This window comes from Alnus glutinosa, chromosome 8, assembly GCF_958979055.1.
Source record: "Alnus glutinosa chromosome 8, dhAlnGlut1.1, whole genome shotgun sequence".
NCBI classification, from domain to species: domain Eukaryota; kingdom Viridiplantae; phylum Streptophyta; class Magnoliopsida; order Fagales; family Betulaceae; genus Alnus; species Alnus glutinosa.
The window spans coordinates 2,930,645-2,954,073 of NC_084893.1; the positions used below are offsets into that span (position 1 = coordinate 2,930,645).

A 23,429-nucleotide genomic window follows, 5' to 3' on the forward strand; every position below is an offset into this window, starting at 1 on the left:
TTTTGTTTTCAAAAAAGACATTTTTTTCAAAACCATTGTCAAAGAACTCAAAACACGAAAAAGTTATTTAAGAAACCTTTCTGCTTTCGCATCTTTTTCTCGGAATATTTTGACAAAACATGATCTTAACTTTTATAGGTGTAATGGGTAACTTAAATAACATTGTTCAGCATAGTTAAAAGATTATAAAGATCCTATGAATTTTTAAAATTTAAAGAGTTTCCTCAATTTTATTTAAATTTTCGAGAAACATCATACTTTTACACTTATTTTATATTAGTTGGCATGACGTGTTTTAAGTGACTTATTAAAAATTTACGTGGCATGCTACTCTGGTCATGTTAGTCACTTTAAGAAAGAAAAAAAAAAAAATACTTAAAACACATTACGTCAACCCGTATAAAATAGTTGAGCGTAAAGACTAAGGGCAGTATTACTCTGTTTTCAAACTTCAAACAGACGGCCATTGATTCGTAGGACCATTTATCAAGGTAGGGCTAACCCAATTAGGCTGTTCCAGCCCAAGCTTTTGGCAAGCTGAGCCAACCTAACTTGATTACGTTGAATCATGCATATGAGCCCAAAATCTAGTTTGGGCTTTCTTATTATTCTTTGCTTCAACTTTGAAGCTCTAGGTAAATTAGAACTGAATTAGAACTGAAAAAGACAGGGTGATGGAATAATTCATTCATCAACACAAAAAATAACAAGTGTTGATGTGACGGTCACGATCAACTTTTATTTTTTTTTTGTTTCTATTTATTTATTTATTAATAATGATTGATCTAAGAATTAGTTGTAACTACTATATGAATAATTGCAGGATAAAAATGTAATTTCTATTATTATTTTTTTCTTTCCGTAAATGTGTTTTCAACGGCCAAAGCAAACCGCTCAACAATTCCAAGGGAGGAGTTTAAATGGTAACAAGCTACAACTTTCTTACAAATTTATGTGGCAATTCATATTTTATTAAGAGAAAAATGTAATGCCAACCCTTGTGGTTGCACAGATTTGCAATAAGCTGCTAAGGTTTAAAAGGTGACTTAAAACTCTGTGTTAAACACAAATGACAAATAATTATTCAATTCAAATTTTCGTTTGAAATTTTGACAAAAACCGTCGTTGAACTGCCCCTAAGGCCTTGGGGTGTTTTGGTTACCCCATTTGACCAACTTGGGGTGGTCAAAACCACCTCCTAGAATTTTTTATTTTTATGATAGGAAACACATGTCATATTATTATTAGTGTTGACGTGACATTTTGACAGTTTTTTTGTCAAAATTTCAAACAGAAGTTGAGACTGGAGAGTTATTTGTGATTTATGCTTATCATAGAGAGTTTTAAATCACTTTTTAAACCTTATAGAGCTTATTGCAAATTGATGGAACTACATGGATTGATTTTGCATTTTTTTTCATTTTATGAAAATGAACGTCAAGTAGATTATTACGTGGCGATCTACATTTTAGTATCTGACGTGATAAGTACCATGCAAACTATCACATCAATTTGTAAACGTGGTAAGTGTCATGCAACCTGTACCATGACTAATTTGGTAAACAACTCAACTTGGAGTAAAAGCTATAATATCTATATGCATAAATGTCACAGTTCAATGCTAAAGGCTAAAATCCCATATGATATAGCCAATTGCACAGGGATGCTGAGGCCATTTAGACCTATTTGAAATTGGAACCCGGTAAAGTTAGTTATCATGACCGTTAGATACCTTACCCGCCTGAAATCGATACAGTTATGTCCTCCATGGGCTTTCTCAAAGCTCAACCTCTCTTCTTTGTCTAACAAATCAGCGACTACAACTGTAAGCCCAAATGGCGCTGCTTTTAGAAAGGAGCAAGGAGTCATGTCCCTTTTCAAGCAGTGTTCCACCATGAAAGATTTGAAGCAAGTCCATGCCCATATAATCCGAACTGGCTTTAATCAGAACCTCTATGTCGTTGGCAAGATCATCGTGTTTTGTGCGGTTTCGGAGAGCGGAGATATGGATTATGCGGTTTCGGTTTTCGATGAAATTGAAAACCCAGATGGGTTTCTTTGGAATACCATGATTAGGGGGTTTGGGAAGACTAGTCAGCCAGAGAAGGCTTTTGAGTTCTATAAGAGAATGCAAGAGAGAGGAGAGGTGGCAGACAATTTCACTTTCTCTTTCTTGCTCAAGTTTTGTGGGAAATTGGGGTCAGTTATGTTGGGGAATCAGATACATTGCGATACTGTGAAACATGGCCTGGAATCTCATGTCTTTGTGAGGAACACACTGATTCATATGTATGGCTTGTTTAAGGATATCGAAACTGCACGCCGACTGTTTGAAGAAATACCCAGCCGGGCCAGCCCAGCTTTAGTAACTTGGAACACTATCATTGATTGTCATGTCTATTGTGGGAAGTGCAAGGAAGCACTTGACCTGTTCTTGAGGATGCTGCAGAGCGGCGTAGAGCCTGATGAGGCTACATTGGTTGTGACCCTCTCAGCGTGTTCTGCTTTGGGTGCATTAGATTTCGGGAGGTGGGTTCATTCCTGCATTAATCATTCTAGCCTTGGCGACACTGTTTCGGTGTCTAATTCGCTAATTGACATGTATGCAAAGTGTGGAGCTGTTGACGAAGCATGTGCGATCTTCAATGAGATGAAAGGGAAGAACATAGTATCATGGAACACAATGATTCTAGGTCTTGCAGCACATGGCCGTACAGATGAGGCATTGGTAATTTTCACAAAAATGTTGGAAGAAAAGCTTGAGACACCAAATGATGTTACTTTCTTGGGAGTTTTGTCTGCTTGCAGCCATGGAGGGCTGGTAGATGACGGAAGAAGATATTTTGATGTTATGAGCAAAAACTACCACATCCAACCAACAATGAAACATTACGGGTGCATGGTGGATATATTGGGACGAGCCGGGCTTGTGGAGGAGGCTTACCAGTTGATAAGAAGCATGCCAATGGCATGCAATGCCATTGTGTGCAGGACATTGTTGGCTGCATGTCGGGTGCATGGATATGTTGAAATTGGGGAGAAGGTGAGAAGCCATCTATTGGAGTTAGAACCAGATCATAGCAGTGATTATGTTCTCCTCGCAAACATGTATGCTAGTGCAGGTCAATGGAACGAAATGACAAGAGTGAGAAAAGCAATGCAGGACAGGGGAGTTCAGAAACCAGAGCCTGGTAATAGCTTCATTGGCATTCATTCCACTATGAGGTTAAGGATGGAGGTCGATGAGGTTTACAAACACAAGAATACTGCATGTACCACTTGATTTCAATAATACAGGAAAGATGCGGTTTTCTTTGTATCGTCCATTTGGCATAACATTAGATTCTTTGTAGTTCGACATACATTCAAGGGGAAATAAGGTCCTGAGCTCTATTAAGAAGTGTGCAGAAAGTTATCTACAAATTTAAATGGAAGCTGCATATTTGTTACATTATTTCAATTACATTTCGGTACAAACCAATTCTCTGGCTCTTCCATGAAATGTTCAGGCTTAGGAAATTTTCTTTTGTTTCTTGCTCTGCCATTCTTTTATCTCTGCATCTATCTTTGCTTTCACACTTGCATGGAACCCTGAATACGGTTCATATCCACAAAATGTCAGAAGAACCTGCAAATCAAGAAGGACAGCATATTCAAGTCATTTAGAAAATGATAAAAGAAAAATTCTCAAATTTAATTGAGGATTAGAAACAGCTACCTCAAGCAATACAAAGAAAGGAGCCATTAGGAAGGCTTGAAGGAGGTTGTCCAGAAGAGCTGGTGCTCGTTTCTGCAAACAATGATATTTAAGTGAAATGTTCAACATGCTAGGAATAGACAATCAATAAATCATGCCCGAGAAGAGTAATCACCTCAAACACCCCATGGCCAATGAACTGTCCAGTCCAACATAACAACTGAGCTGCTAGTACAACCTGAATAATTGATGTTATAGACAGTTAAAATTCAATAGGTCTGACAACATGAGGAATTGCCAAAACGCAAGGAATTTAACTACAACAGTCCTATATGGGTGAATTTTCGTAGGAATCTTTCTCATTACCAATCAATTAGCAACAAATTACCAACCAATCCTGCTACTAAAAAGAAAGAAAGAAAGAAAGAAAGAAAACAATTTCCACAACCTGACCTGATCAGTTCTCGATCTAGAAACTTAAGTGACCTCAAGTGAATGCCTAAAATAGGTTGTTCAATGCATTGGGCTCTATTCCCACGGGGAAAAAGAAAGGGGAGGGAAAACAGCAGGGCCACAAGAAGGCACTAGAAGATTCATCCATGCGTTTCTTGCTTTATAAGAGAACAAATAACATGAGTTTTAGTCACAATTCAAGTTAAGTTTTCGAAAGAATTTTGTCAGAACAGTTTCCCTTGTGACTGAAAAGGATGTTTTGCTGAACCCCAGTCACCAAGTCTGAAGGATGGAAGCAGGGCAGAGGCAGAACGGACTAAGACCGCGTCAAATTTCTTGAATAATCCAACTGTGCAGAAGGTATTTGGCACTAACCAACTGCAATTCAGACATGGTGACATATCAAATGAATTTAATGAAGCTTCCATACACTTCTCTTAATTGGAAAGAGGTAAAAAGAATTACATGCTCGATCAATCTTTTGTTTCGAAGTTCAAGTGTTGACTGAGAATCCTTCTTTTATGTGTCTCTTCTTGAGACGCAAATATTATTTCAGTGTGCCATGGTTTTTTCTTTCTTCATTAAAGCTTTTTTTCCTTAATATTTACCATATGCTCCCAAGTCTGATCTTCAAAGTCATGAATTGACCATCTAACATTCACCAATGTCAAAAGTATTTAGCTATTACATACCGAACATAGAAAAGAGACCTAGACAGACCTCACGATGTGATGACAGTACCCCTAACTGGTTGCCATTACTTTTTCTTGAACTAGGCATGGGGCAAAATAACTCCAGAGAATATCAAATGCATAGGGGTAAAATACCAATAACTTCAACAACAACAAAAATCCCTACCGGGTCAAGCAACTCAAGATTAATCACTTGTTTATTGATACCAAATCTAGTGGATAACACAGCACCACACATTTTTCAGTAAAAGAAATCATGTTTTAAACTGTTTCTCAATAAATAGGTCATGAGCAAGATTCAGAGTCACTTCAAACATTTATCCGATGATTTAACTAATATGCTTGTGTTTTAAACTGTTTCTCAATAAATAGGTCAAGCTATTTTATAATTCGGACTAATAGAACACCCTTACACCCGAAGTCCTTTGCTATATAATTTCCACCATGCTCATCTTGGTGAGCATGCATTGATATATATAGGTTTACAGTATGTTAGGTTAACTACAACTCTATCTCTTTACATTTGAATTTCTCTTGTCTCTTTATCACTGCATGCTGGATCTTATCTTTCTATTACAGCATACGGTTACATTGTATTGTAGTTCTAGTACAACTCTAAGTTATCTCTCTATCACTAGAGTTCCGGATGGGATGATTATCTCTAGGATGTGAGTCTTTAGGTGATAAGTTAGGTGCGTTAATACGGACCACAACCTCCAACAAAACAGCAATATTCTAGTATTCAGGATTGCAACACTAAAGAATGGGTAAGTCAAGTGTGGCACCAGCCAAATAAAGCAACAAATAGTACCTAAAATTTTCCCTGATTTATATCATTTCTATGTTTTAATAAAAGATACCTATTACAGATCCCTATGAGCACAGAACCAAGCATATTATCTAGCACAAGACTTACCTATCAAAAAAATTATCTAGCACAAGACTCGGAAACTTGCTTATGAAACACATCAGACATTAATGTGCAGCTATACAACAGAAATGAGATCGATGGTCAATATAAATATATGGCGTATGCTATAAGCCTAAGCAAGCTTAACTACGATGTCCTACATTCTACAGACACGAAGGAGCATTTGGGTGGGAAAGGAAAGAAAACGAAAAACAAAAGATCACCAAATGTAAGGGCATAACATTTCTACTGACAGAAAGTAAATGAGGACTGTAATTCTTGGCTTGCAGCTTGGGGAAGAGAGGGGAAAGGGGGGGGGGGGGGGGGGTGGGTGGAGTGGAGAGGGGTTAAGTTTGACATCTTGTGCAAACTTGAGAGCCATCACCAAACCCAATCCTGATGAGTTTCAGGATTCTGCATCAGGATAGTTTCGAGATTGTCCCGTGTCCATGTAGATCATAGATAAGGGCAATCACAACTAATGCTTTGCAAACAATAAGCAAGATCCCGATCCATATTAGAACAGTTCATTCCCACAATAAATAGTTTCTGAAAGCTAAAAACTGAAAGACAAAGCATTTGTTGACCAGCTTCAAACAAAGAGACGATTTCAAAGCATTATTGGGTCCTTCTGCAAGAATTTAAAGCAAAGGCCAGAGTAAAATCACAAGTTGCGGGAGAATTGAATACTCAGAATGACCAGCAGACACCTAAATGTCTTCTTAGCCAAAGACAGCCCCAAGCACATGAAATAATAGACAGATAAAAATGACAAAACAAAGACTACATTGAAAACAAACATAACAAAAAAATACCAACAGAATCCACCTGAAGTTAATTGTGCTAAGTTCGGATACTTATAAAACCAGGCAAATTGAAAATTTCAGATTCTGTTACTATCATATTCTATGTTATTCTGGTTCCTCATCTAGCCAAGCAATTGCCTCCAAAAACGAACTTTACCACCCATAAATCTAAGTCGTTTTATTTTCCCGCATTTTCTCAGCAAGCGAACAGAAAATAAAGTCAATCAATGGATAATAAAAACCATTACCTTCCACGCCAGAGAAAACCCAAGGCGACTGGCAAGGAAACTAGCTCCAACCCAACAGGCAAAACACAACAAAGCAGCCAAAGCCCCTGCTTTCTTATCAAAAGCCACATAGAACAAGGCATAGATCAGAGCCAACAAGAACCCAAAATTAAAAACCAGGAACCCAGATTGGAAAAGCCCAATCTGAGGGGAGGGCGTGTAGAGAGCAGGCGTAAAGTACAAAAGAACCAGGGCGGTGAAGAAGATTGGCCACACAAAGATTATGTGTATCAAAACATTGATTGGGTTGCTGTGGTATGCCCCATAGAAGGCAAAATGCCTCTCAAGATCAAACAACCCCGTTCTGCTCATTAAATCTTTCTCGGAAAACAGGGTGGCTTTGGGCTATGAACAAAAATTTTCTGGGAAAGTTTGTGAGGAAAGAAAAAACGAAAGAAAGAAGATATAAAAAGGAGGATAAGAAGATGGATTTGCTGAAAAACCAGAGCCTAGAGCACGTTGGAAGTTCCCTTTGCTTTTGACGACCATTTCTTATTTTTCTTTGTTTTTTTACAAGTTACGTTTTCCAGAATCTCCACTAAGCTACACTAACGTGCACCCATATGTGCAGATTTTTAACCTGCGCATACCATTCAGTTCGTTGACACCGAGGTCCAATGTCCTACATCCTCGTCAACACAAAATTTGTACGATGGCAAAAAAAAATAAAATAAAATACAAAATTTGTACGAGACTTTTTGTCACATTTACTAAAATAATTGAATGGTTGATGGCAGACGACGTCGGATTTTGTTTTTTATGGAGCCCTTTGAATTTTGCTAAACTGATGTGACATTTACGTACCAAATGATCCAAATCTGTGGAAAAAATAAATGCACAACTATAAAGAATTGCCCTTGATTTAACGATTGTCAAAGAATAGTCCAATCACCCATAAGGGGATATTTCAACCAATTCTTTCTTGGGGAATCACTGAACCATCACTGAATAACATTATTAATAGGCTCAGTAAAATAATTTTTTTTAATTATTTTGATGGGTTAATTTGTTGAAATAGTTTAAAATAAGTCTTTAACGGTCTTGTTAATTTTGTGAAAAAAATTTGGTGAGTGAAAAGTACTCACTAACAATAATGTGTGTTAAAAAATATTCTCGATAATTAGTAAATGGGCAAGACAATTTACTTCAACCCATTGACCAACTTTAATCCTAAGAAAGAGCTCCGCCATGTGATCCACCGGGTGGCAAAGCTCAAGCCCATGCAGAGTAGCTTGCAAAAAGTCATGGGAAAATTAAGGCTCCAAGATACCAGAAGACGTGAAGACTCACGATTTGGATACGTAAAGATCCACATTCTGAATACATGAAGACCCACGTCCTGGAGACGTGAGGACCCACGTTCCAGAGACATGAAGATCTACGATAAGGTATGAAGATCCACGACCCCGAGATTGTAGGGATCCCGAAAAGCTCGGGATCACTTTTTTGAAACCGATTCAAGTCTTCACTATAAATACACACAAGCACTCAAGTATTCTCTAGTTAAAATTATTGTTATTAAGCATTCATACACATTTTCTCAGATGACCAATTTAAGCATCGAAGTGAGACTAGCCGGCACCCAGCAAGCTCATTTATTAATCTTTGTTGTTTTACAGGGAGAAGGAATAACTTTTTAGAAGCTTGTGCCATTGTACCGGAAATTATCTTAACAGTGTGCACTATTCACTCACTAAAACAATAATAAAAAATAAAATTATTAAAATTTTCTCTTTTCCTTCTTTTTTTTTTTTAAAAAAAAAAAATTCTCTCTCACGCATCATATACAACCTCTGTTTTGAAAAAAGATTATTTAAATAAAATAGTGATTATAAATAGCTAAAATAATGAGGTTACTGGGTATGCCTTAAAAAAATTGATGGGATGATTCAGTCACCCAAACAGGCCAATGAGGTTGGAGAAATAGGTTTTCTCATTATTTGGAAGAATAATACTTAAAAATTACATTTTTATCTTACAATATTGATGTGATGGTTTTAATCAATGCCATGTGTTCTAAAATATATAATATGTCATAGGGCATAAAATAGTAGTGCCCTGTACTTTATGTTGGACAATTTGAGGGAACATGTAATGCTTTTATAGATTTATAATTGGTGTTGTTTGTCTTGAACATGTAATATTATGAACATAGAAGATATTTATATTAAATAGAAAAATCAGTATAATGAAGAGATATCATATCATTCAAAAAAAAAAAAAGAAAAAAAAAAAAAAGAGAAGTTTCTCCTCAAAAGAGTCCCCTCCAAACAATGTCATCATTGCCGGGGGAGGGAGGTCCAAGCCTCCTTCCCCCTGGCTCTAGGTTGTCTCCTTAGTCTAAGAGGACTAAGGTAAATTTATTGTTCTTCCTTGGGTTTTCCCTATAGAGGTAAAGTCTTCCAGCCACTAGGATTGTGGAGTTTTATCCCACCGGACTAGATTCGGTAGTGGTAGTTAGTCTCCTAGTCCTTTTAGGACTATGGAGTGTTGTGTTTTTTAGTTTTTGTGTTCTTTGTGGTTTTATGGCAGGAATGATCTTTTCAAATGTGCCAAAAGGAAGTGACCATGTCTCCGATTGTGTCGACGGTGTGAGATCTGGCTGAGTGCAAATTTGCTCCCATCTTGAAGCTAGATCTATTCTGATCTGCCGTCTTCTGCTAGACACGTGTCCCTTAGCTGTGTTCGACGTCACTTTCTGGTTCAGGTTCCACATTCTATGGCCATGGTGTTTCTCGGTGCTCGGCGCGTGGCCAGCATGCGTTGGTTTATTTGCTTTTATTTCATTGCGCGTGACGGTCACGCATTGTCTATTTTGTTGTATTGGGTGATGGCTGGTGCTTGGTGGTGCATGTTTTGCTATAGGGTGCTTAAGGAGATGGTTGTTTTCCCAAAAGTGGACTTGTGGGGGTGTTTCCTGTTTTGTTATTTATTTGTGTTGTAGTTTGGTTATATGGTAGTTTGCTTTGTTTTGATTAGCTTAGTTATTGGTTTTCGCCCAGAATGCGTGACCAACTCCTTGTTCAAGCAAATGTTTATGTCAACGCAGGGGCACCATTCTATTTGGCTTGGTTTCTTTAGTTAACAACTGTCTGTGGGCTCATCTTGGATATACACCTATATGGTGGTTAATTACACCAATTTGGTGATTTCTTATGTAACTCTGGGCTATTAATGAAAGTCTAACTTTCTTTTCAAAAAAAAAAAAAAAATGAGAAAGAGAGAAGAAGAGATATCATGGATTCTATGGATCCATTTTTCAGATCCAAATTAGGTAGACCCGATTTGATATTTTCTAGAACCGAATCGATCCTTACCACTAACTGACTAACCAAATTTCATCCTCTTCATGAACAGAGAATATCGGTTGTCCCAAAGGCCCGTAAAATCTGCAAAAGATTTGCTTTCCTTAGGACAACGTTTTGGAATATTGTACGACTAAAAGTAGGGGTAATTTTGTGAGGTTTCGATTGTTTTGAGAAATAGTTACAAAACTATATAAGTTAATCTTAACTTGATTTATTTAATTAAATGAGTCGGATTCTTTAGCTCTAATTCGTTAATTTCGTGTTGGGTTTATATCGAGTTTGTGAGTCGTGTCCAAAATTACAAGTCCTAAATATCGGATTCCGGGTTCGAGGCATAGGTATGAGATATAGGTCAAATGTAACATAACACATTTTTAATTAAACAAGTTAAAACCCTAAACTTACTAATTTCGTGTTGTGTTATCGGATCGTGTTAAAAATTGTCGGCTCTAACTCTAACCCCAGCTTAAAGACAAAAAAGAAGAAGAAGAAAATAGGTATTTTTTGTTTCCGAAAACAGAAACACTTGGAGAAACGTGACCTAAACCAATTCAATGTATATATCAAAGGTAGACATAAAGGGCAGTCTAATTCCAATTGCATGAAAGAAATATATGAAGAAAAAAAAATCAAAACATTATGGTGCGTATCCCCCATTATCCAATTGGCTTGCTTGTGTATAATGAAAGGGTGGATGCAAATGGTTCCCTTATCCAGTACTCTCCCTCCCACGCCACCAAAATCCAAAATACCAACAAAAACTCCCACATTTCAACCTGCTCAAAAACATGGCTGAAGCTGTCATGGGCTTCACCATTATCAAACCTCAAATTCACAGCTCTCTTCAAACTACAAAATTGGTCACAAACCCATGTTCAAGATTGGTAAATCTTCCATCCATTTCAATGATATTCAAGTTTTCAAAAGCTGGAAGCTGAGTATATATATATCCCTTGCTTTTGCAGCTTAGACAGTATTCAAGTTCTGGACTTTTCAATGGGTGGCTGCAGGTAAGCCGTTGATGAATTTCACCAGTGTATTTTACTGGACTTTTCAATGAGTTTCTGTTGTTTTTTACCATAGCTTGAAGGGGGGAAGAGGAGAAGATCCTCTCTGTGTAAAGCATCTGCTCTCCCTGATTGGCCTCTGATGGCAGTTCTTGTTCAGCATATGGAAGGCCAGAAAGATCTTGTAACCTACAAATCTGTTGTGCATCTCAGTGATCAAGCCATAAAGAACGTCTGTAAGTCTTATATTATTGGTTTTCTTTTTAAGAAATGTTGTTAGTAGACTGTTATACGACTGTCATACGATTGAGAGAACGTATAGTAGTAGTTAAAATTAGTCTTTGATTTTTCTTTTTACAAGCCTTTGTTGATCTATAGAGGCTAATTTTCACTGTATAAGAGTCGTATAGCAATTTACTAAATATTATTACTCTTTTTCTGTTCTCTTTTCTTCCATTTGTCATGATGCTTGGAATTTGAAATATAACAACTAATTAAATTTATTTATTTATTAATCTTGTTTTGGTTTCCCACTTCACTGTTGTAGATGTTTTTTATATCTTTTTCACTTGTTGGGGATGCATGTTCTTTGGCTCCATGAAGGTAAGCATAAGCATGTCCCATTCATCCACTCCTTTGATTGAAACTTTCATTGGTTCAAAGCTTAATTATATTTAGCATGTTTAGGATCCTTACTACGATTCAGAGCAGTATAGAAAAGATGGAGGAGATGGCACCGGAAATTGGATATATGAGAAGGTAATTTAAGACTAATTTACTGATAAAATATTAATTAAATTATTAGATTAAGTATTCTTATGGATAATGCAGCAAGAGGACATTGAAGAAAGGGCAAGAGCTGAGTTATGGCGTGAGGAGCTGATCGAGGAGATAGAGCAGAAGGTTGGAGGGCTGCGTGAGTTGGAGGAAGCTGGCAAGCAAGAGGAGCTTGTCAAGTGATTCTCTCTGTGTATTCATGCTTAATTTCAACCTATTGATGCTTTTTTACGTGTCATTCATAAAAAAGCACAAAGTGTATGTATTATCTAAAAAGAAAAAGAAAAGAAACAAGTAATTATTTCTTCTATTCTAAAATACTCATCAAAGTAAAATAAACTTTTGTTCATGAGATTAAGGCCATGTTTGGATGTGGACTGAAGTAAGATCCGTTTTCAAAATTTAAAAAACCCATGTACTTGTGATGTTATGGGCCGCCGAACTCATTTCTCATATGGGTTTCATTTTCCAAACCCAACTCGTAGATATTTTCTTTGGGCTTTTCAAATGAATTCGATCCGTAAGTCAGATTCGGTTGGTTTTCGCCTTTCGGCCCTCATAATCATGCCCAGCCCGCATGCTTTTTACCTACGTGCATTCAGACCAAATAATTGGTGCAATAAATACCCAACTTAGATTTGGCTTAGGTGCTGTAGTTTTTTTAATAGTCAAGATCTAGTTTTAAGTGTTTTATAAGAAAGAAAGAAAGAAAGAAATGAAGTTTTTTATTTTTTGAAAATATATGATAATCTTTACTGAAAAAACTTTAATCATCTATGGGCAAAAATTTCCTAGATATAATACCACAGATACAATTTGAAATTTCTTCAACCCATACCCTATCTATTACACACAAAATCGCCTTTTTGACTATGGTATAAGTTGTTGTATTCACATCCCGCTTAACATGTTCAATTCTCTAAGATCGTAGTTGCCCCAACTCGAGTTTGATACTTTGATGACATCTACAATATGACCAAAGCTGCTCCAATCATTACATGTCGCTTTAATCGCATTGACAATCTGTAAAGCATCTCCATCTAGGATTATATCATGAAAGTCCATCTCTTTCCTTGTTTCCACAGCATGTAGAGCTGCTAACGCTTCAGCCACCTTTGGTGTAACTAGAAAATTATTGGTAGTGCTCCACGTAGCTAAGACAACTCCATCGTGATCCCTAACAATAAGCCCAGATCCAATCTGCCGATGTTTCTTATCCACAACTTCATTCCAATTAACTTTAGACAACCTGTGAGAGGTGGCTGCCATAAAGTGGGGGAAATTGTATGGATACGGCTTCGTACTATCAAACCTATCCCAGCAACTCTTCTAAAGTCTTCAATGGAGGTACTCGCTTTCCTGAATCCTTGTTGAGGATGAGTAAATTCCCCTACATGCACCACCCCATTCCGACGAAACCAAATTTTTCGCGCCATAACAGCCGCAAGCTCCAGGTCTAGAACATCACAGCGTCCCATAAGTTTCTCAAAGCTAGATATTGATAAAAGTTGAACCCCTATACGTACCTTTTTGGACTGCATTGCCTTACATCTTGGGCGAATGAGCAACTCAATAAGATATGCTTTACAGTTTCGTATAGGAGAAAATGAAGTTAAATCTCTCAAACTTAGTGGTTTTTTATTTATTTATTTATTTTTTTTTTTTTTTTTTTTTTTATAAGTACATCAGAAACTATTACAATGAAAATTTAAAAGAACAAAAAACAGGAGGGCTTGGGCAACCCAAATTTAAACTAAGAATGAAAGTACGCGGGGGCAATGCTTCCGAAGATGCGGACCCTTTGGCTCGAGGCACTGATGCCACAAAGCCGGGGTCACCATTAAAGGTGATATCACAAGTGTATTGAGTCACAAGGACCCAAACACAAAAACAGGGGTAAACTGGGGGAGATGGATATAACAAATAAGCCCAAAAAAACAACAAAGAAATAAACACATAAACAGTATCAGCAGCCGTCTGGCAGGAGGAGGAGCAGTAACAGGAGACCATCGGTGGAAGCCGGGGACGCCGGAGAACCCGTTGGTGAGGAGCGTGTCATGTAAAAATCGAAGTAGGAGAGTAGATCTAGATTTAAAAATTTCAATCATAAAACTTTCCAAAAGTTACATAGAACACGGTGAGGGGCGAAGGAAAAAACCGTATACATACGCTGTGTGGTGATAAACCGGAAAACATGTAAAGAATTGAAAGGATAGTGGGATAAATGGAGCTTTTGCCTTATCTCCAGTGGCATAAAACATTGAAAAAGATAGAGGGATAGATGGAGTTTATACCTTATCTCCAGCGGCTTTAAACACCAGAAAAAAGAAGGATGACTAACAAAAGGTGAGAAGGGTGGACGGTGGGCAGGGAGGATGAAAAGATGAGGTATGGAACAATGATGGGTGATCGAGAGAGAAGCACAAAGCTTCCCTCCCATGGAGACTGTAACCAAGGACACCAGAGAATTCTAGAGAGAAGGTAGAGAGAATTCTAGAGAGAAGCTAATTCCTTTTACAACCTTAAACTTAGTGGTTTTTACCCATTACTTACACCGCCCACACAATTTTTACCCATATATAATTGATGCACTAAACTCCAAATAATGGCTGCTGTTAATACCAATAATTGAAAGGCAATCAAAATTTGGACGAGTGTGAATTAAGTGGAAAAAAAAAAAAAAGAAAGAAAAAAGAAAAGAAAAGAAAATTCATTAGGAGTTTGATTCCCATCAATTTAAATTTCACAATTTTGAATATATATATATATATATTTTATAAATTTCCAGTAATCAATTCTTAATAAGAGTCAAAGACAAGTCAGTTGAGTTTTCTACTTTAAACGGCGATTAGCAAAAATCTACGAAATAGTAGGAATACTTCTCTCTCATGCGACTCAGGTGATAAAACAATGGTAAAATAGCGATCAAAGTTGATAGACGGTCGTCTTTCTTTCAATTATATGCGCCATTGTTGAGGTTTTGGCTTGGGCATTTGAGGATGTGACATGTGTTCTAAAACAAAACACACAGAATGTAAAATTGATTGTGTGCCACCATTTCTTACAGAGAACTCTCCACCTTTATTTTATTGTTTTTATTGATCAGTTGGTTGATGTGTTCACCAAAAGCACACCCGCCTAGACGTGAGAGAAAAATGCTTCAATTGAAACCGGTAGAAAGCCGAATCTTCATTATAACCACCAATAGCAATAATAAGCTAAGGCTTCTTAATTTCCTTGAACCCTAAAGAGAAAATTGCATGTAGTAATTTCTAATGAGTGTCAAACTCTTGGATAGAAGTATTATTGTAACTTAAAAAGAATACAATGTAACAATGACCACTATAAACGTCTAAGAAAAAACAAATGATAATTGACAATGAAGAGAATAATTTTGCTATATATATATTAAATTGATATAAAATGTGATTATCACACATACTTTTGAGACAGGCATATATTAAAATTATTTGTTCTAACTCAAAATTTTGTCCGTTCATAAATTAATCTGTAACAAAAATCAACTTCTCGAAGGGTTTTTTTTTTTTTTTTTTTGGGGGGGGGGTGCGCAAAAAGAGAGAAAACACAAAATAAATATAGAAAATAGGTAAAATAACGAACTTTGAACAAAATGGAGAGAGACTCTAAGGTCGTATATGGATTGGACTCCTAGAGAGAAGCAAAGCATTCTCGGTGGAGAATCTGTTCACAATCTTTACCCCAAAATTGAAACATATTCACCGCCAATTCCTCTTTTTCGGACACACTCACACTCTCTCTCTCTCTCTCTTCAGACTAAAACAAAAACCATTTCTCGTTGGTTGGTTCCGCTCATTTCACCCACCGAAATCACAGCTTGACCTGTCGTGTATAATGTATATATTGTAAGCTTTAGGAATATCCAAATCTCTCTCTCTCTCTCTCTCTCTGCTATATCTTTTGCCTACTCTTTCTCTCTTTCTTTTTCCTTTCTGGGTATTTCATTTTCTGTCATTTTCTTGTTGATTTTGCCATCTGGGTATAACTCTTTTTGGGTATTTTTAGTGTTCCGTATCTTACTTTCTAGGCTCCAAAAGCAAAAGGATTTCAGTTTGTTTTCTCCTGAGGGTCGGTTTTTCCATGTGTGTACGTACTGTACCAATTTGCGTTTTTTTTTTTCTTCCCTTCTTTCTTGCTTTTAAGGTTCACTCATTTGTATTGGAGTTGTTGATTTTACAATAAGTGGTGATACGTTCTTTTAGAAACAGAGGAAATTCAATTAAGGGTGCGAGTAAAATTGGATTATTTTTCATGTCCAAAGCTTTAAACGTTGGCAGCTTTTAAATTTTCTTGATTTCTTGAGAACTGGGTGTTTGAATTTCTTTTTTTTGGCCTTTTACCATATTGGTATCTAGTGGTGGCGGTGCCTGAATGAAAGCTTCAGTTTGGAAAAGTGAATTGATATTGCGTAATTAAAGTGAGTCGATATGGACTTCATAACAAAAAGGATGTGTTTTTGGCTAAATTGAAATGTTATTGGACATGAGGAATTTGGGGGGCAGTCGGCGGATAATGGAAGTATAAAGGGATTTGCTTGTTAGATTGCAGGATGGGAAGGGTGAAGCTCAAGATAAAGAGGTTAGAGAGCACTGGCAACCGACAGGTGACTTATTCGAAAAGGAGACATGGGATTTTGAAGAAAGCTAGGGAATTAGCGATACTATGCGACATAGATCTTGTTCTTCTCATGTTTTCTCCAACTGGGAAGCCAACGTTATATCAAGGAGAGCACAGGTATGCAAGTGGATATCCTCTGTTATAAGAGCATTGCTGTATTTACCATGTTGTGCCCTCTTCCAAATACACACTCAAGCTTAGAGAGATGTATATTTGCACTAAAACATTATAAGAGGCTGTCTTCGTGCATCTAGATTTTCGGGAGTTGCTATTTCCAGGCTAAAATGGGGTTTGATATGTTGCATATATAATACTCTGAAGCATTTCTTTGCCATCTCAGAAATTTTGAAGAGGTTATTGCAAAGTTTGCACAATTAACACCACAGGAAAGGGCAAAAAGGTGTAACACAAATTACCCTAAACTTTCAACCCTTTTTATTCACTTTCTTGGTTTAATTTTGATGCATTACAGCTAATTGATCTTTTATTTCGATGGAACAGGAAATTGGAGAGCCTTGAAGTATGACTGTTGTTCCTCATCCTTTCAAATATATTATTTATTTCTGTTTCTTCTGTTTGTGTCACACGAAAGTTGAGCAATTTTTATTCAGTACATGTGTTTTGACATTCTGTTTGATAATATAGGCACTGAAGAAAACCTTCAAGAAGTTGGACCATGATGTAAATATAGAAGATTTTATGGGTTCAAGGTATTAACGTATTTATCAAATATATAAATTTCTATTGAGTAGAACCTCTTGAACTGAACTAAGTTTGCACCCACTTTTCTCTTTTTCTTGCAGCACTCAAAAAGTCGAGGTACAAATTGTTTACCAGAGTCATTGTAATTCATGATGATTTGAGCTTCTGTTTTTAGTCAATAAAATGTTTTGTGGTTAAATAACAATTTGCAGGAATTGAGTAGTCAATTAAGGTTACTGCAAACTCAACTTACAGGAGTACAGAAGAGACTGAGGTGCACCTTTTGGGATTTTGGTTGTTAAAAGTTTTGCTTTTTTCTTTTTGCTATTCTGGATCATATTGCTAGCCTTGGACAGATATGCAACGAGAGCAGAATATATTTGCACTTTGTAATTTGAAATATTCTACTTAATTCGTTATAATCTTTTAGGCACTTTGGTGCTAAGGTTTAAAAATTGAAGGTCTACATTTTCAGTTCAAACTGTCCTTTCTATTTGGTATCATTGCTCCAGTTGAGGGCTACACACACAAGTTGTCTTTTTCTTGAATCTGGCATTTGTCCTCCGCTACATTTTTGTTTAACTTTTTTCTGCAGTCCTGCAATATTTATTGACCATACATTCATTCATATATAATCCTTTTGACTTATGCTGTTTCATGTTTAGCCTTACACTTCCTGTGTTCAAAACAAATTATCCTAATGATTCCTAGATGCATATTGTGGTTGGTTAGCTTTTGAAGTGTGTTGTGTTATCAATTGACGTCTAATTTGGAATAATATGAAATTAGCTTAATTATCTTGTAGCAGTTTAGAACTGGGGTCGTATACTTTGTACTGTAGCACATTTTTTCAAGGGAATTGATGGTGCATTTAGGGGCTCTTTGAGCATCGACAGAAGCAGAATTACCTGGTTCATTCCTCTCATATTATATGTTCCATCATCTATTTTGAAACTGTTGTTCTTGTGCCTTGGTATATGCGTAAACTTCAAACTCTCATACAGTTGGCAATCATTTCCTAGCAAAGTTCAACTCCTGATGGTTCTCCTTGTGGTCAGATGTCCTGTTTTCTCCCTGGAGAATGGATTGCAAGAATTTGTTGCTTTATTAGAACTATCCTCTAGTTTCTTACTGTTATCTCTTTGGTTTGACCCATTTCTTCTTTAATATCATTTATGTACATCATTTACATTTAATAATCTTAAATTATCTTTCCATTACTTCAGCTATTGGAATGATCCGGATAAAGTCAGCAATGTAGAACAACTTAGGCAGATGGAAGACTTGCTAAGAGAATCAGTTAACCGAATACATCTACACAAGGTATGATAATTGTTCATGCTAATATGACAAAGTCTGACATATTTACCCAGGATTACTTCTGTACTTTAGATTAGATGATTTATAAATGAATAAAGAACTCAGAAAATAAAATCTAACTATTTAAATACTGTGTATGGATTTGTATACCATCTAACTGAACGATATAATCAACATTTTTGTGGTTCTTTTTCTTTTACTATTCAGTCAGATAGAACACTTTCTTCAGTCTCAGAAGTGTAGTGAGTGTGACAGCATCCTGACTTAACCAAGGACACTTTACACTTGTCAAGAGTAGAGGTGCGCACCAGTGTTGTCAAATGCAAAAGGCAACCTCAAGGTCTCGAGTCCTTATATCGCCTGAGTTACGAGGCGCTAAAAAGGCACTTGCCCGACTGACATAAGACACCTATTTCTAGACATTGTATACATATTAAGAACTCAAGTTATAAACTAATGTAATAAAGTCTAATCTAATTCAATTGTTTGCTCAAAAACTGATATTATTTGTAACTTATAAATGTTTTACAAAATGAAATGAAAATAAGATTGTCTTTTGTTACCTATTTTTGTTAAAAAAAAATAAAAAAATTGAAAGCAAAACTATTTTTAAGCCTAAAACGAAGAAAATTGGGCTATGATGTGCATGTTTAGAGAAAAAAAAAATACCATTTAAAAGTTAAATAGAAAAAAAAAAAATTGCAAGTGGGAGAGAGCGATTACCATAGAGATTGACTCAGTACAATTGAAAAAAAGAAAAAGAAAAAGCCCCAGAGAGAGAGAGAGAGAGACTTCAGTGGCACCTTGGCCTGCCCGAGTGCCTAGGTGAGTGCTCTGCTCGTCTTTGACAACAGCAGTTGACACGGCTAGTTTATCAACCCCTTAAACAATACTTATGTGTAATTGACTAACGAATAGTAATCACTATACTTATGATAGTTCTTTTCTCTTGGCAGGAAAATTTTGGAAAACACCAAAGAACATCACTAGAATGCACTACCCAGGTAATTAAAGCTTCAGCTGGTTTAGATCTCTCTCTCTCTCTCTCTCTCTCTCTCTCTCTCTCTCTCTTAGACGTTGAGAAATCTTTCAAAGACTTATTTTGCCTTATAGTTTCAGAATGGGATTCCTTTGCCTATGATAATGAGCGGTGTCCAAGAAGCCCAATCCCTATCATGGCTTCCAAACAATGGCAATCAACATATGATAGTACCCAATGAGCCAAACTTCTTGCCACATCGGTGAGTTTACTGCTAATCATAATGCAGCAGTGTCTTCAATCTAGGAGTGTGTATTTGTCTCGATGAAAATGATTCTCTATTTTTATCAATATTTATTAGCTATAACTGTTGAGAGTAATTTTAAGTTTCATACTCTTTTTTTTCCCCTGGCAGAGAAGTGGGGTGCTACTCAGATGTCTTACTTCCAGGTTATTCTGGTTATTTTGACACTGGCAAACATACGGAGGTTGGCAATATGGTGCAAGTTGCTAATATGGGTTCAGGAGGTGGCACCTTGGATGAGTTAACTAGAACTGCATGTTTAAGTGTACAACTTGGTGAGCAATATGTATACCCTCTGTATGGCAGTTCAAATTTGCCAGACGATAAGAAATTGAAGCCTGAGATGGAGATGCACTTGCAAGCAAATCCTGTGGATTATCAAGTTAATAGCAACTTTGAACTGTCTAGATCACTGTATGAAAATGGGCATCATAATTGGTTTTCTCCATCTGGGCCTTGTGGCATTGCCATGTACAATCAGAATGCCTACCAGTGGTGAGCATTTGTTTAACTATTTCACTATTTTTTTCTCCAATTCTAAAGAAATTACTGAGTAACTCTATTACTTAAAAACTATTCCTCGGCCAAAAATTTCCATTGAATGGATTGAAAATTGAAATGATCATTTGTTTTTTTATTATATTATTATCATCACTTTACCATATCTTGAATGGGTTCAGCTTAAATTAATTGTATGATATTTTCGTTGTTCGTTGTGTAATATGAAAGAACAAGCAAATAGACAAATGCTCATTGATCATCCTGTCAGTGTTCCCATCTCTTCTGCTAATTTGTTGTCACTAGTTTTCAGGTAACTGAGTCTGTCTTCCTGTTCTAAATTTTTATTCTCTCTTGCAGTACTAATCAAATTGACTCTCACGGGTCACATTAATCTTCATCGCAATGACAAGAATGGTAGCCTAAAGAAACGCTGCGGTGCCTCGCATTGGAACATTAGACTGTCCATTTGTTTAAACAGAGTTACACCCAAATTCTAGATTTGATTTAGAGATGAAATAAGAGCAATGTAAAAGCTGTACAGGTGCGGATTTTATCATTTTTTTGGCTGCCCAATATCATAGCTGTGTATATTTTGTACCTCATAAGACAGGGTCTCTGGTTCCTAAGTAAATAAAATCTCTGTTTTCTTAACAAATGTGTAACAGGGATGGTTTCTGATATTAGTTTTCAATCATTCAAGCCGTAAACTAAACTGTTGTAGATAATGCAAGCAATTACACATGGAATTTGAACATCAAAGAGTAGTAGGTGACCTCAATTTCTTACTTAAGATATTAAAATCTTAGTGCTTTTAATACCATTTTAGTTCCCCTGTACATGGATACCTTTTAACATTGATGCCAGCCTCACTCAAAACCCACGCCCCCATGGTTACAGAATAAACGAAACATGTTCTCAAATCATCTCCAATGGACTTAGTAGCCCCGCAGTGTCTGGACAATGGTGTTGTGCCATGGGTCAGAGATGTGCTGCAACAGATTGTCGAATGGTCCTTTTCCAGTCACGTTGTGTTGAACAATAAATCCCAAGAATGCCAACATCGCCAATCTCCCTGCAAGCATTCAAAAAATGATTAGGCTTGTTCTAAACAAATTTCTGGATCCAGATTCCCATCAATTGTTTGCCCGAACTGCTAATATTTTTTATTCGGGCAGAAAATATGAGTCCTTACAGACCCACTAACCCAACATCGGGCAAGTAGGTTTTCCATAACTTCTCTCACATTTACTGTCCGAATTGCTAAGCGATAAGGACAGCACAATTGCTAGGGATCTCTATCCCAAATTTATGAGCTGAGTCAAGCAGTTTTCCAATGTTTTACCATTTGCAAGTTCCTTCTCCTTGGCCTCTTCAGTGGGTGCAAAGTTAAGTGGGTTGAAAATGCCACCTGGGTATCCCACCTGGTTTGGGGGCAGGCTGTATTGCTTGAAGATGGGGTCTTGGTTCACACTCCCTGGGTTCTTTATGTCTTGCCACCTTCTGATCTCGACGTAATGGAACAGAATGAACTCAATCACGAAGAGGGTGGAAGATGATGCAAAGTACTCAGCTTTCCCAGCATCATACCATTTTGGGGCATTGAGAATCCCAATCTGTGTGAAAACTTCTGGTAGCAGCATTCCTACAACACCCAACATAGCCCATCGACCATTCACAAGCTCGGCCTGAACATACCATCTCAGGTTCTCAGGGTCCTCAGCAAGTCCCAGAGGATCAAACCCATTATCACCAGGAAGACTGAAAAATATGAACGAGTTTCAGCTCAAGGCTAAGTCTATTTAATACATAAGCAACTTCTTTTTTGGTTCACACTTTAGTTGCAAGCAACTTTCAAGACATTTTATCCCAGAAAAATGTTAGCCTAACCATTTGTTGACTAGTGTCAGTAAGTCATAAAAGAGTTTTAAGTAGAACTAGTAATTTTTTACACGACTTGCGAATTCGATACGAACTCAACACAAAATTAAAGGATTATAATTGATAAGTCTGATCAGTTTAATTAAATGGGTCGGGATAGAAGACTTATGTAATCTTATATCCATGCTTTGACATGACATAAACCTAAAATGACAAATAATTTTTGACATGATCCGTGACAAGCAAAATTAGAAGGTTAAGGTTGAGAAGTTTGACTCGTTTAATTAAATGGATTGGATTAAGATTGACCTATATAGTTTTATACTCATATCTTGACACAATCCAAACTCGACATGGAACTTGAATTGTCACTCCTAATTGTAAGTCTAGCATTATTCAAAACGACGGAAAACATAAGGTTTTCTTGAGTATAGAAGAGTACCTGCCATCAAGGTAACCCGGTGAGGACAACCCGGGTAACCATTCACCTTTCTTGGCCTCAACTTTGAAAGAAGCAGAGGATGAGGAAGCCATTGGTTTCATGGACAACTCCCTATTCAATTTACCAGAAGACCCAGAAAGGAACCTGGATTTCGAGGTGCACGGCCGGAAAATGGCGGCCGAAGCTTGCGTTGTGACGGTGGCCATCTTTTCCGACCTGAATCAACGGAAGAAACTAGAAAGAAGAGTAAGCTTAGTTGAAGCGTAATGTTTTGTGCATGGCTTTGTATTTTGATTTCAAGGGTATGTTTGTGGTTCTAGTTGCTCGTTAGAAGTTGACGGTTGGTTTGCTTGATTTTTAGGATCCGACGGTTGAGATGCGTTTTTGAGTTATGGATTAGCCAATCGGAAGAATTGGACCTTATCCTTTTATCTTGGTGCCATATCCATATATCTATTTCTTTGTTCTGATTGGTTGAATCAATGATACCGTGGGGTCTTTTTTCTTGCCCCGAAACAAGATTTTGAGCGTTACACCTTCCAATCACTGCATGACATGTGGATGAATTGCATCACATCTTAGCTGAAGATATATCTATAGAGGCACAAATTTTTCTTTAAATTTGATCTATTTAGCTGATATTTATATTTTATGGGGCACAATTGTTAAAATGCACGTGAAAATTAAAAATGTATGTGAGAATTACATGT

At 36.9% G+C, this 23,429-nt stretch overlaps 5 protein-coding genes across 9 annotated transcripts; 3 read left to right on the plus strand and 2 right to left on the minus strand.

Moving 5' to 3' along the window:
- The first annotated feature begins 1,664 nt into the window (after positions 1-1,664).
- On the plus strand, positions 1,665-3,449 carry LOC133875434 (pentatricopeptide repeat-containing protein At1g59720, chloroplastic/mitochondrial-like). The gene has a single exon (XM_062313569.1). The coding sequence runs from the start codon at positions 1,718-1,720 to the stop codon at positions 3,281-3,283; it is 1,566 nt and encodes a 521-aa protein (XP_062169553.1). The 5' UTR covers positions 1,665-1,717; the 3' UTR covers positions 3,284-3,449.
- On the minus strand, positions 3,365-7,382 carry LOC133875436 (2-hydroxy-palmitic acid dioxygenase mpo1). Its single transcript, XM_062313570.1, has 4 exons — positions 6,807-7,382; positions 3,873-3,935; positions 3,719-3,790; positions 3,365-3,628 (listed from the first exon to the last, which is right to left on the minus strand). Exons 1-4 carry the CDS (start codon positions 7,155-7,157, stop codon positions 3,512-3,514), a joined length of 603 nt encoding a protein of 200 aa, XP_062169554.1. The 5' UTR covers positions 7,158-7,382; the 3' UTR covers positions 3,365-3,511.
- Positions 7,383-10,852: 3,470 nt separating this feature from the next.
- On the plus strand, positions 10,853-12,295 carry LOC133875776 (photosynthetic NDH subunit of subcomplex B 4, chloroplastic). The gene is made up of 6 exons (XM_062314009.1): positions 10,853-11,037; positions 11,119-11,163; positions 11,237-11,396; positions 11,708-11,763; positions 11,848-11,919; positions 11,992-12,295. Exons 1-6 carry the CDS (start codon positions 10,942-10,944, stop codon positions 12,118-12,120), a joined length of 558 nt encoding a protein of 185 aa, XP_062169993.1. The 5' UTR covers positions 10,853-10,941; the 3' UTR covers positions 12,121-12,295.
- Positions 12,296-15,585: 3,290 nt separating this feature from the next.
- Positions 15,586-21,344, plus strand: LOC133875261 (agamous-like MADS-box protein AGL65). 5 transcript variants are annotated; one of them, XM_062313327.1, is made up of 12 exons: positions 15,586-15,821; positions 16,525-16,710; positions 16,934-16,993; positions 17,095-17,113; positions 17,239-17,303; positions 17,397-17,412; positions 17,508-17,569; positions 18,522-18,618; positions 19,572-19,619; positions 19,735-19,856; positions 20,010-20,393; positions 20,757-21,344. In XM_062313327.1, the coding sequence occupies exons 1-12, from the start codon at positions 15,811-15,813 to the stop codon at positions 20,788-20,790; spliced, it is 1,104 nt and encodes a 367-aa protein (XP_062169311.1). In that variant the 5' UTR covers positions 15,586-15,810; the 3' UTR covers positions 20,791-21,344. The 5 variants fall into 5 exon arrangements, with proteins under 5 accessions (XP_062169311.1, XP_062169313.1, XP_062169310.1 ...); XM_062313329.1 differs by having other exon boundaries at positions 15,588-15,821; positions 16,518-16,710; positions 19,729-19,856; XM_062313326.1 differs by having other exon boundaries at positions 15,588-15,821; positions 19,729-19,856.
- On the minus strand, positions 21,146-22,999 carry LOC133875262 (chlorophyll a-b binding protein P4, chloroplastic). Its single transcript, XM_062313331.1, has 3 exons — positions 22,720-22,999; positions 21,742-22,157; positions 21,146-21,471 (listed from the first exon to the last, which is right to left on the minus strand). The coding sequence occupies exons 1-3, from the start codon at positions 22,923-22,925 to the stop codon at positions 21,335-21,337; spliced, it is 759 nt and encodes a 252-aa protein (XP_062169315.1). The 5' UTR covers positions 22,926-22,999; the 3' UTR covers positions 21,146-21,334.
- Between the last annotated feature and the right edge of the window lie 430 nt (positions 23,000-23,429).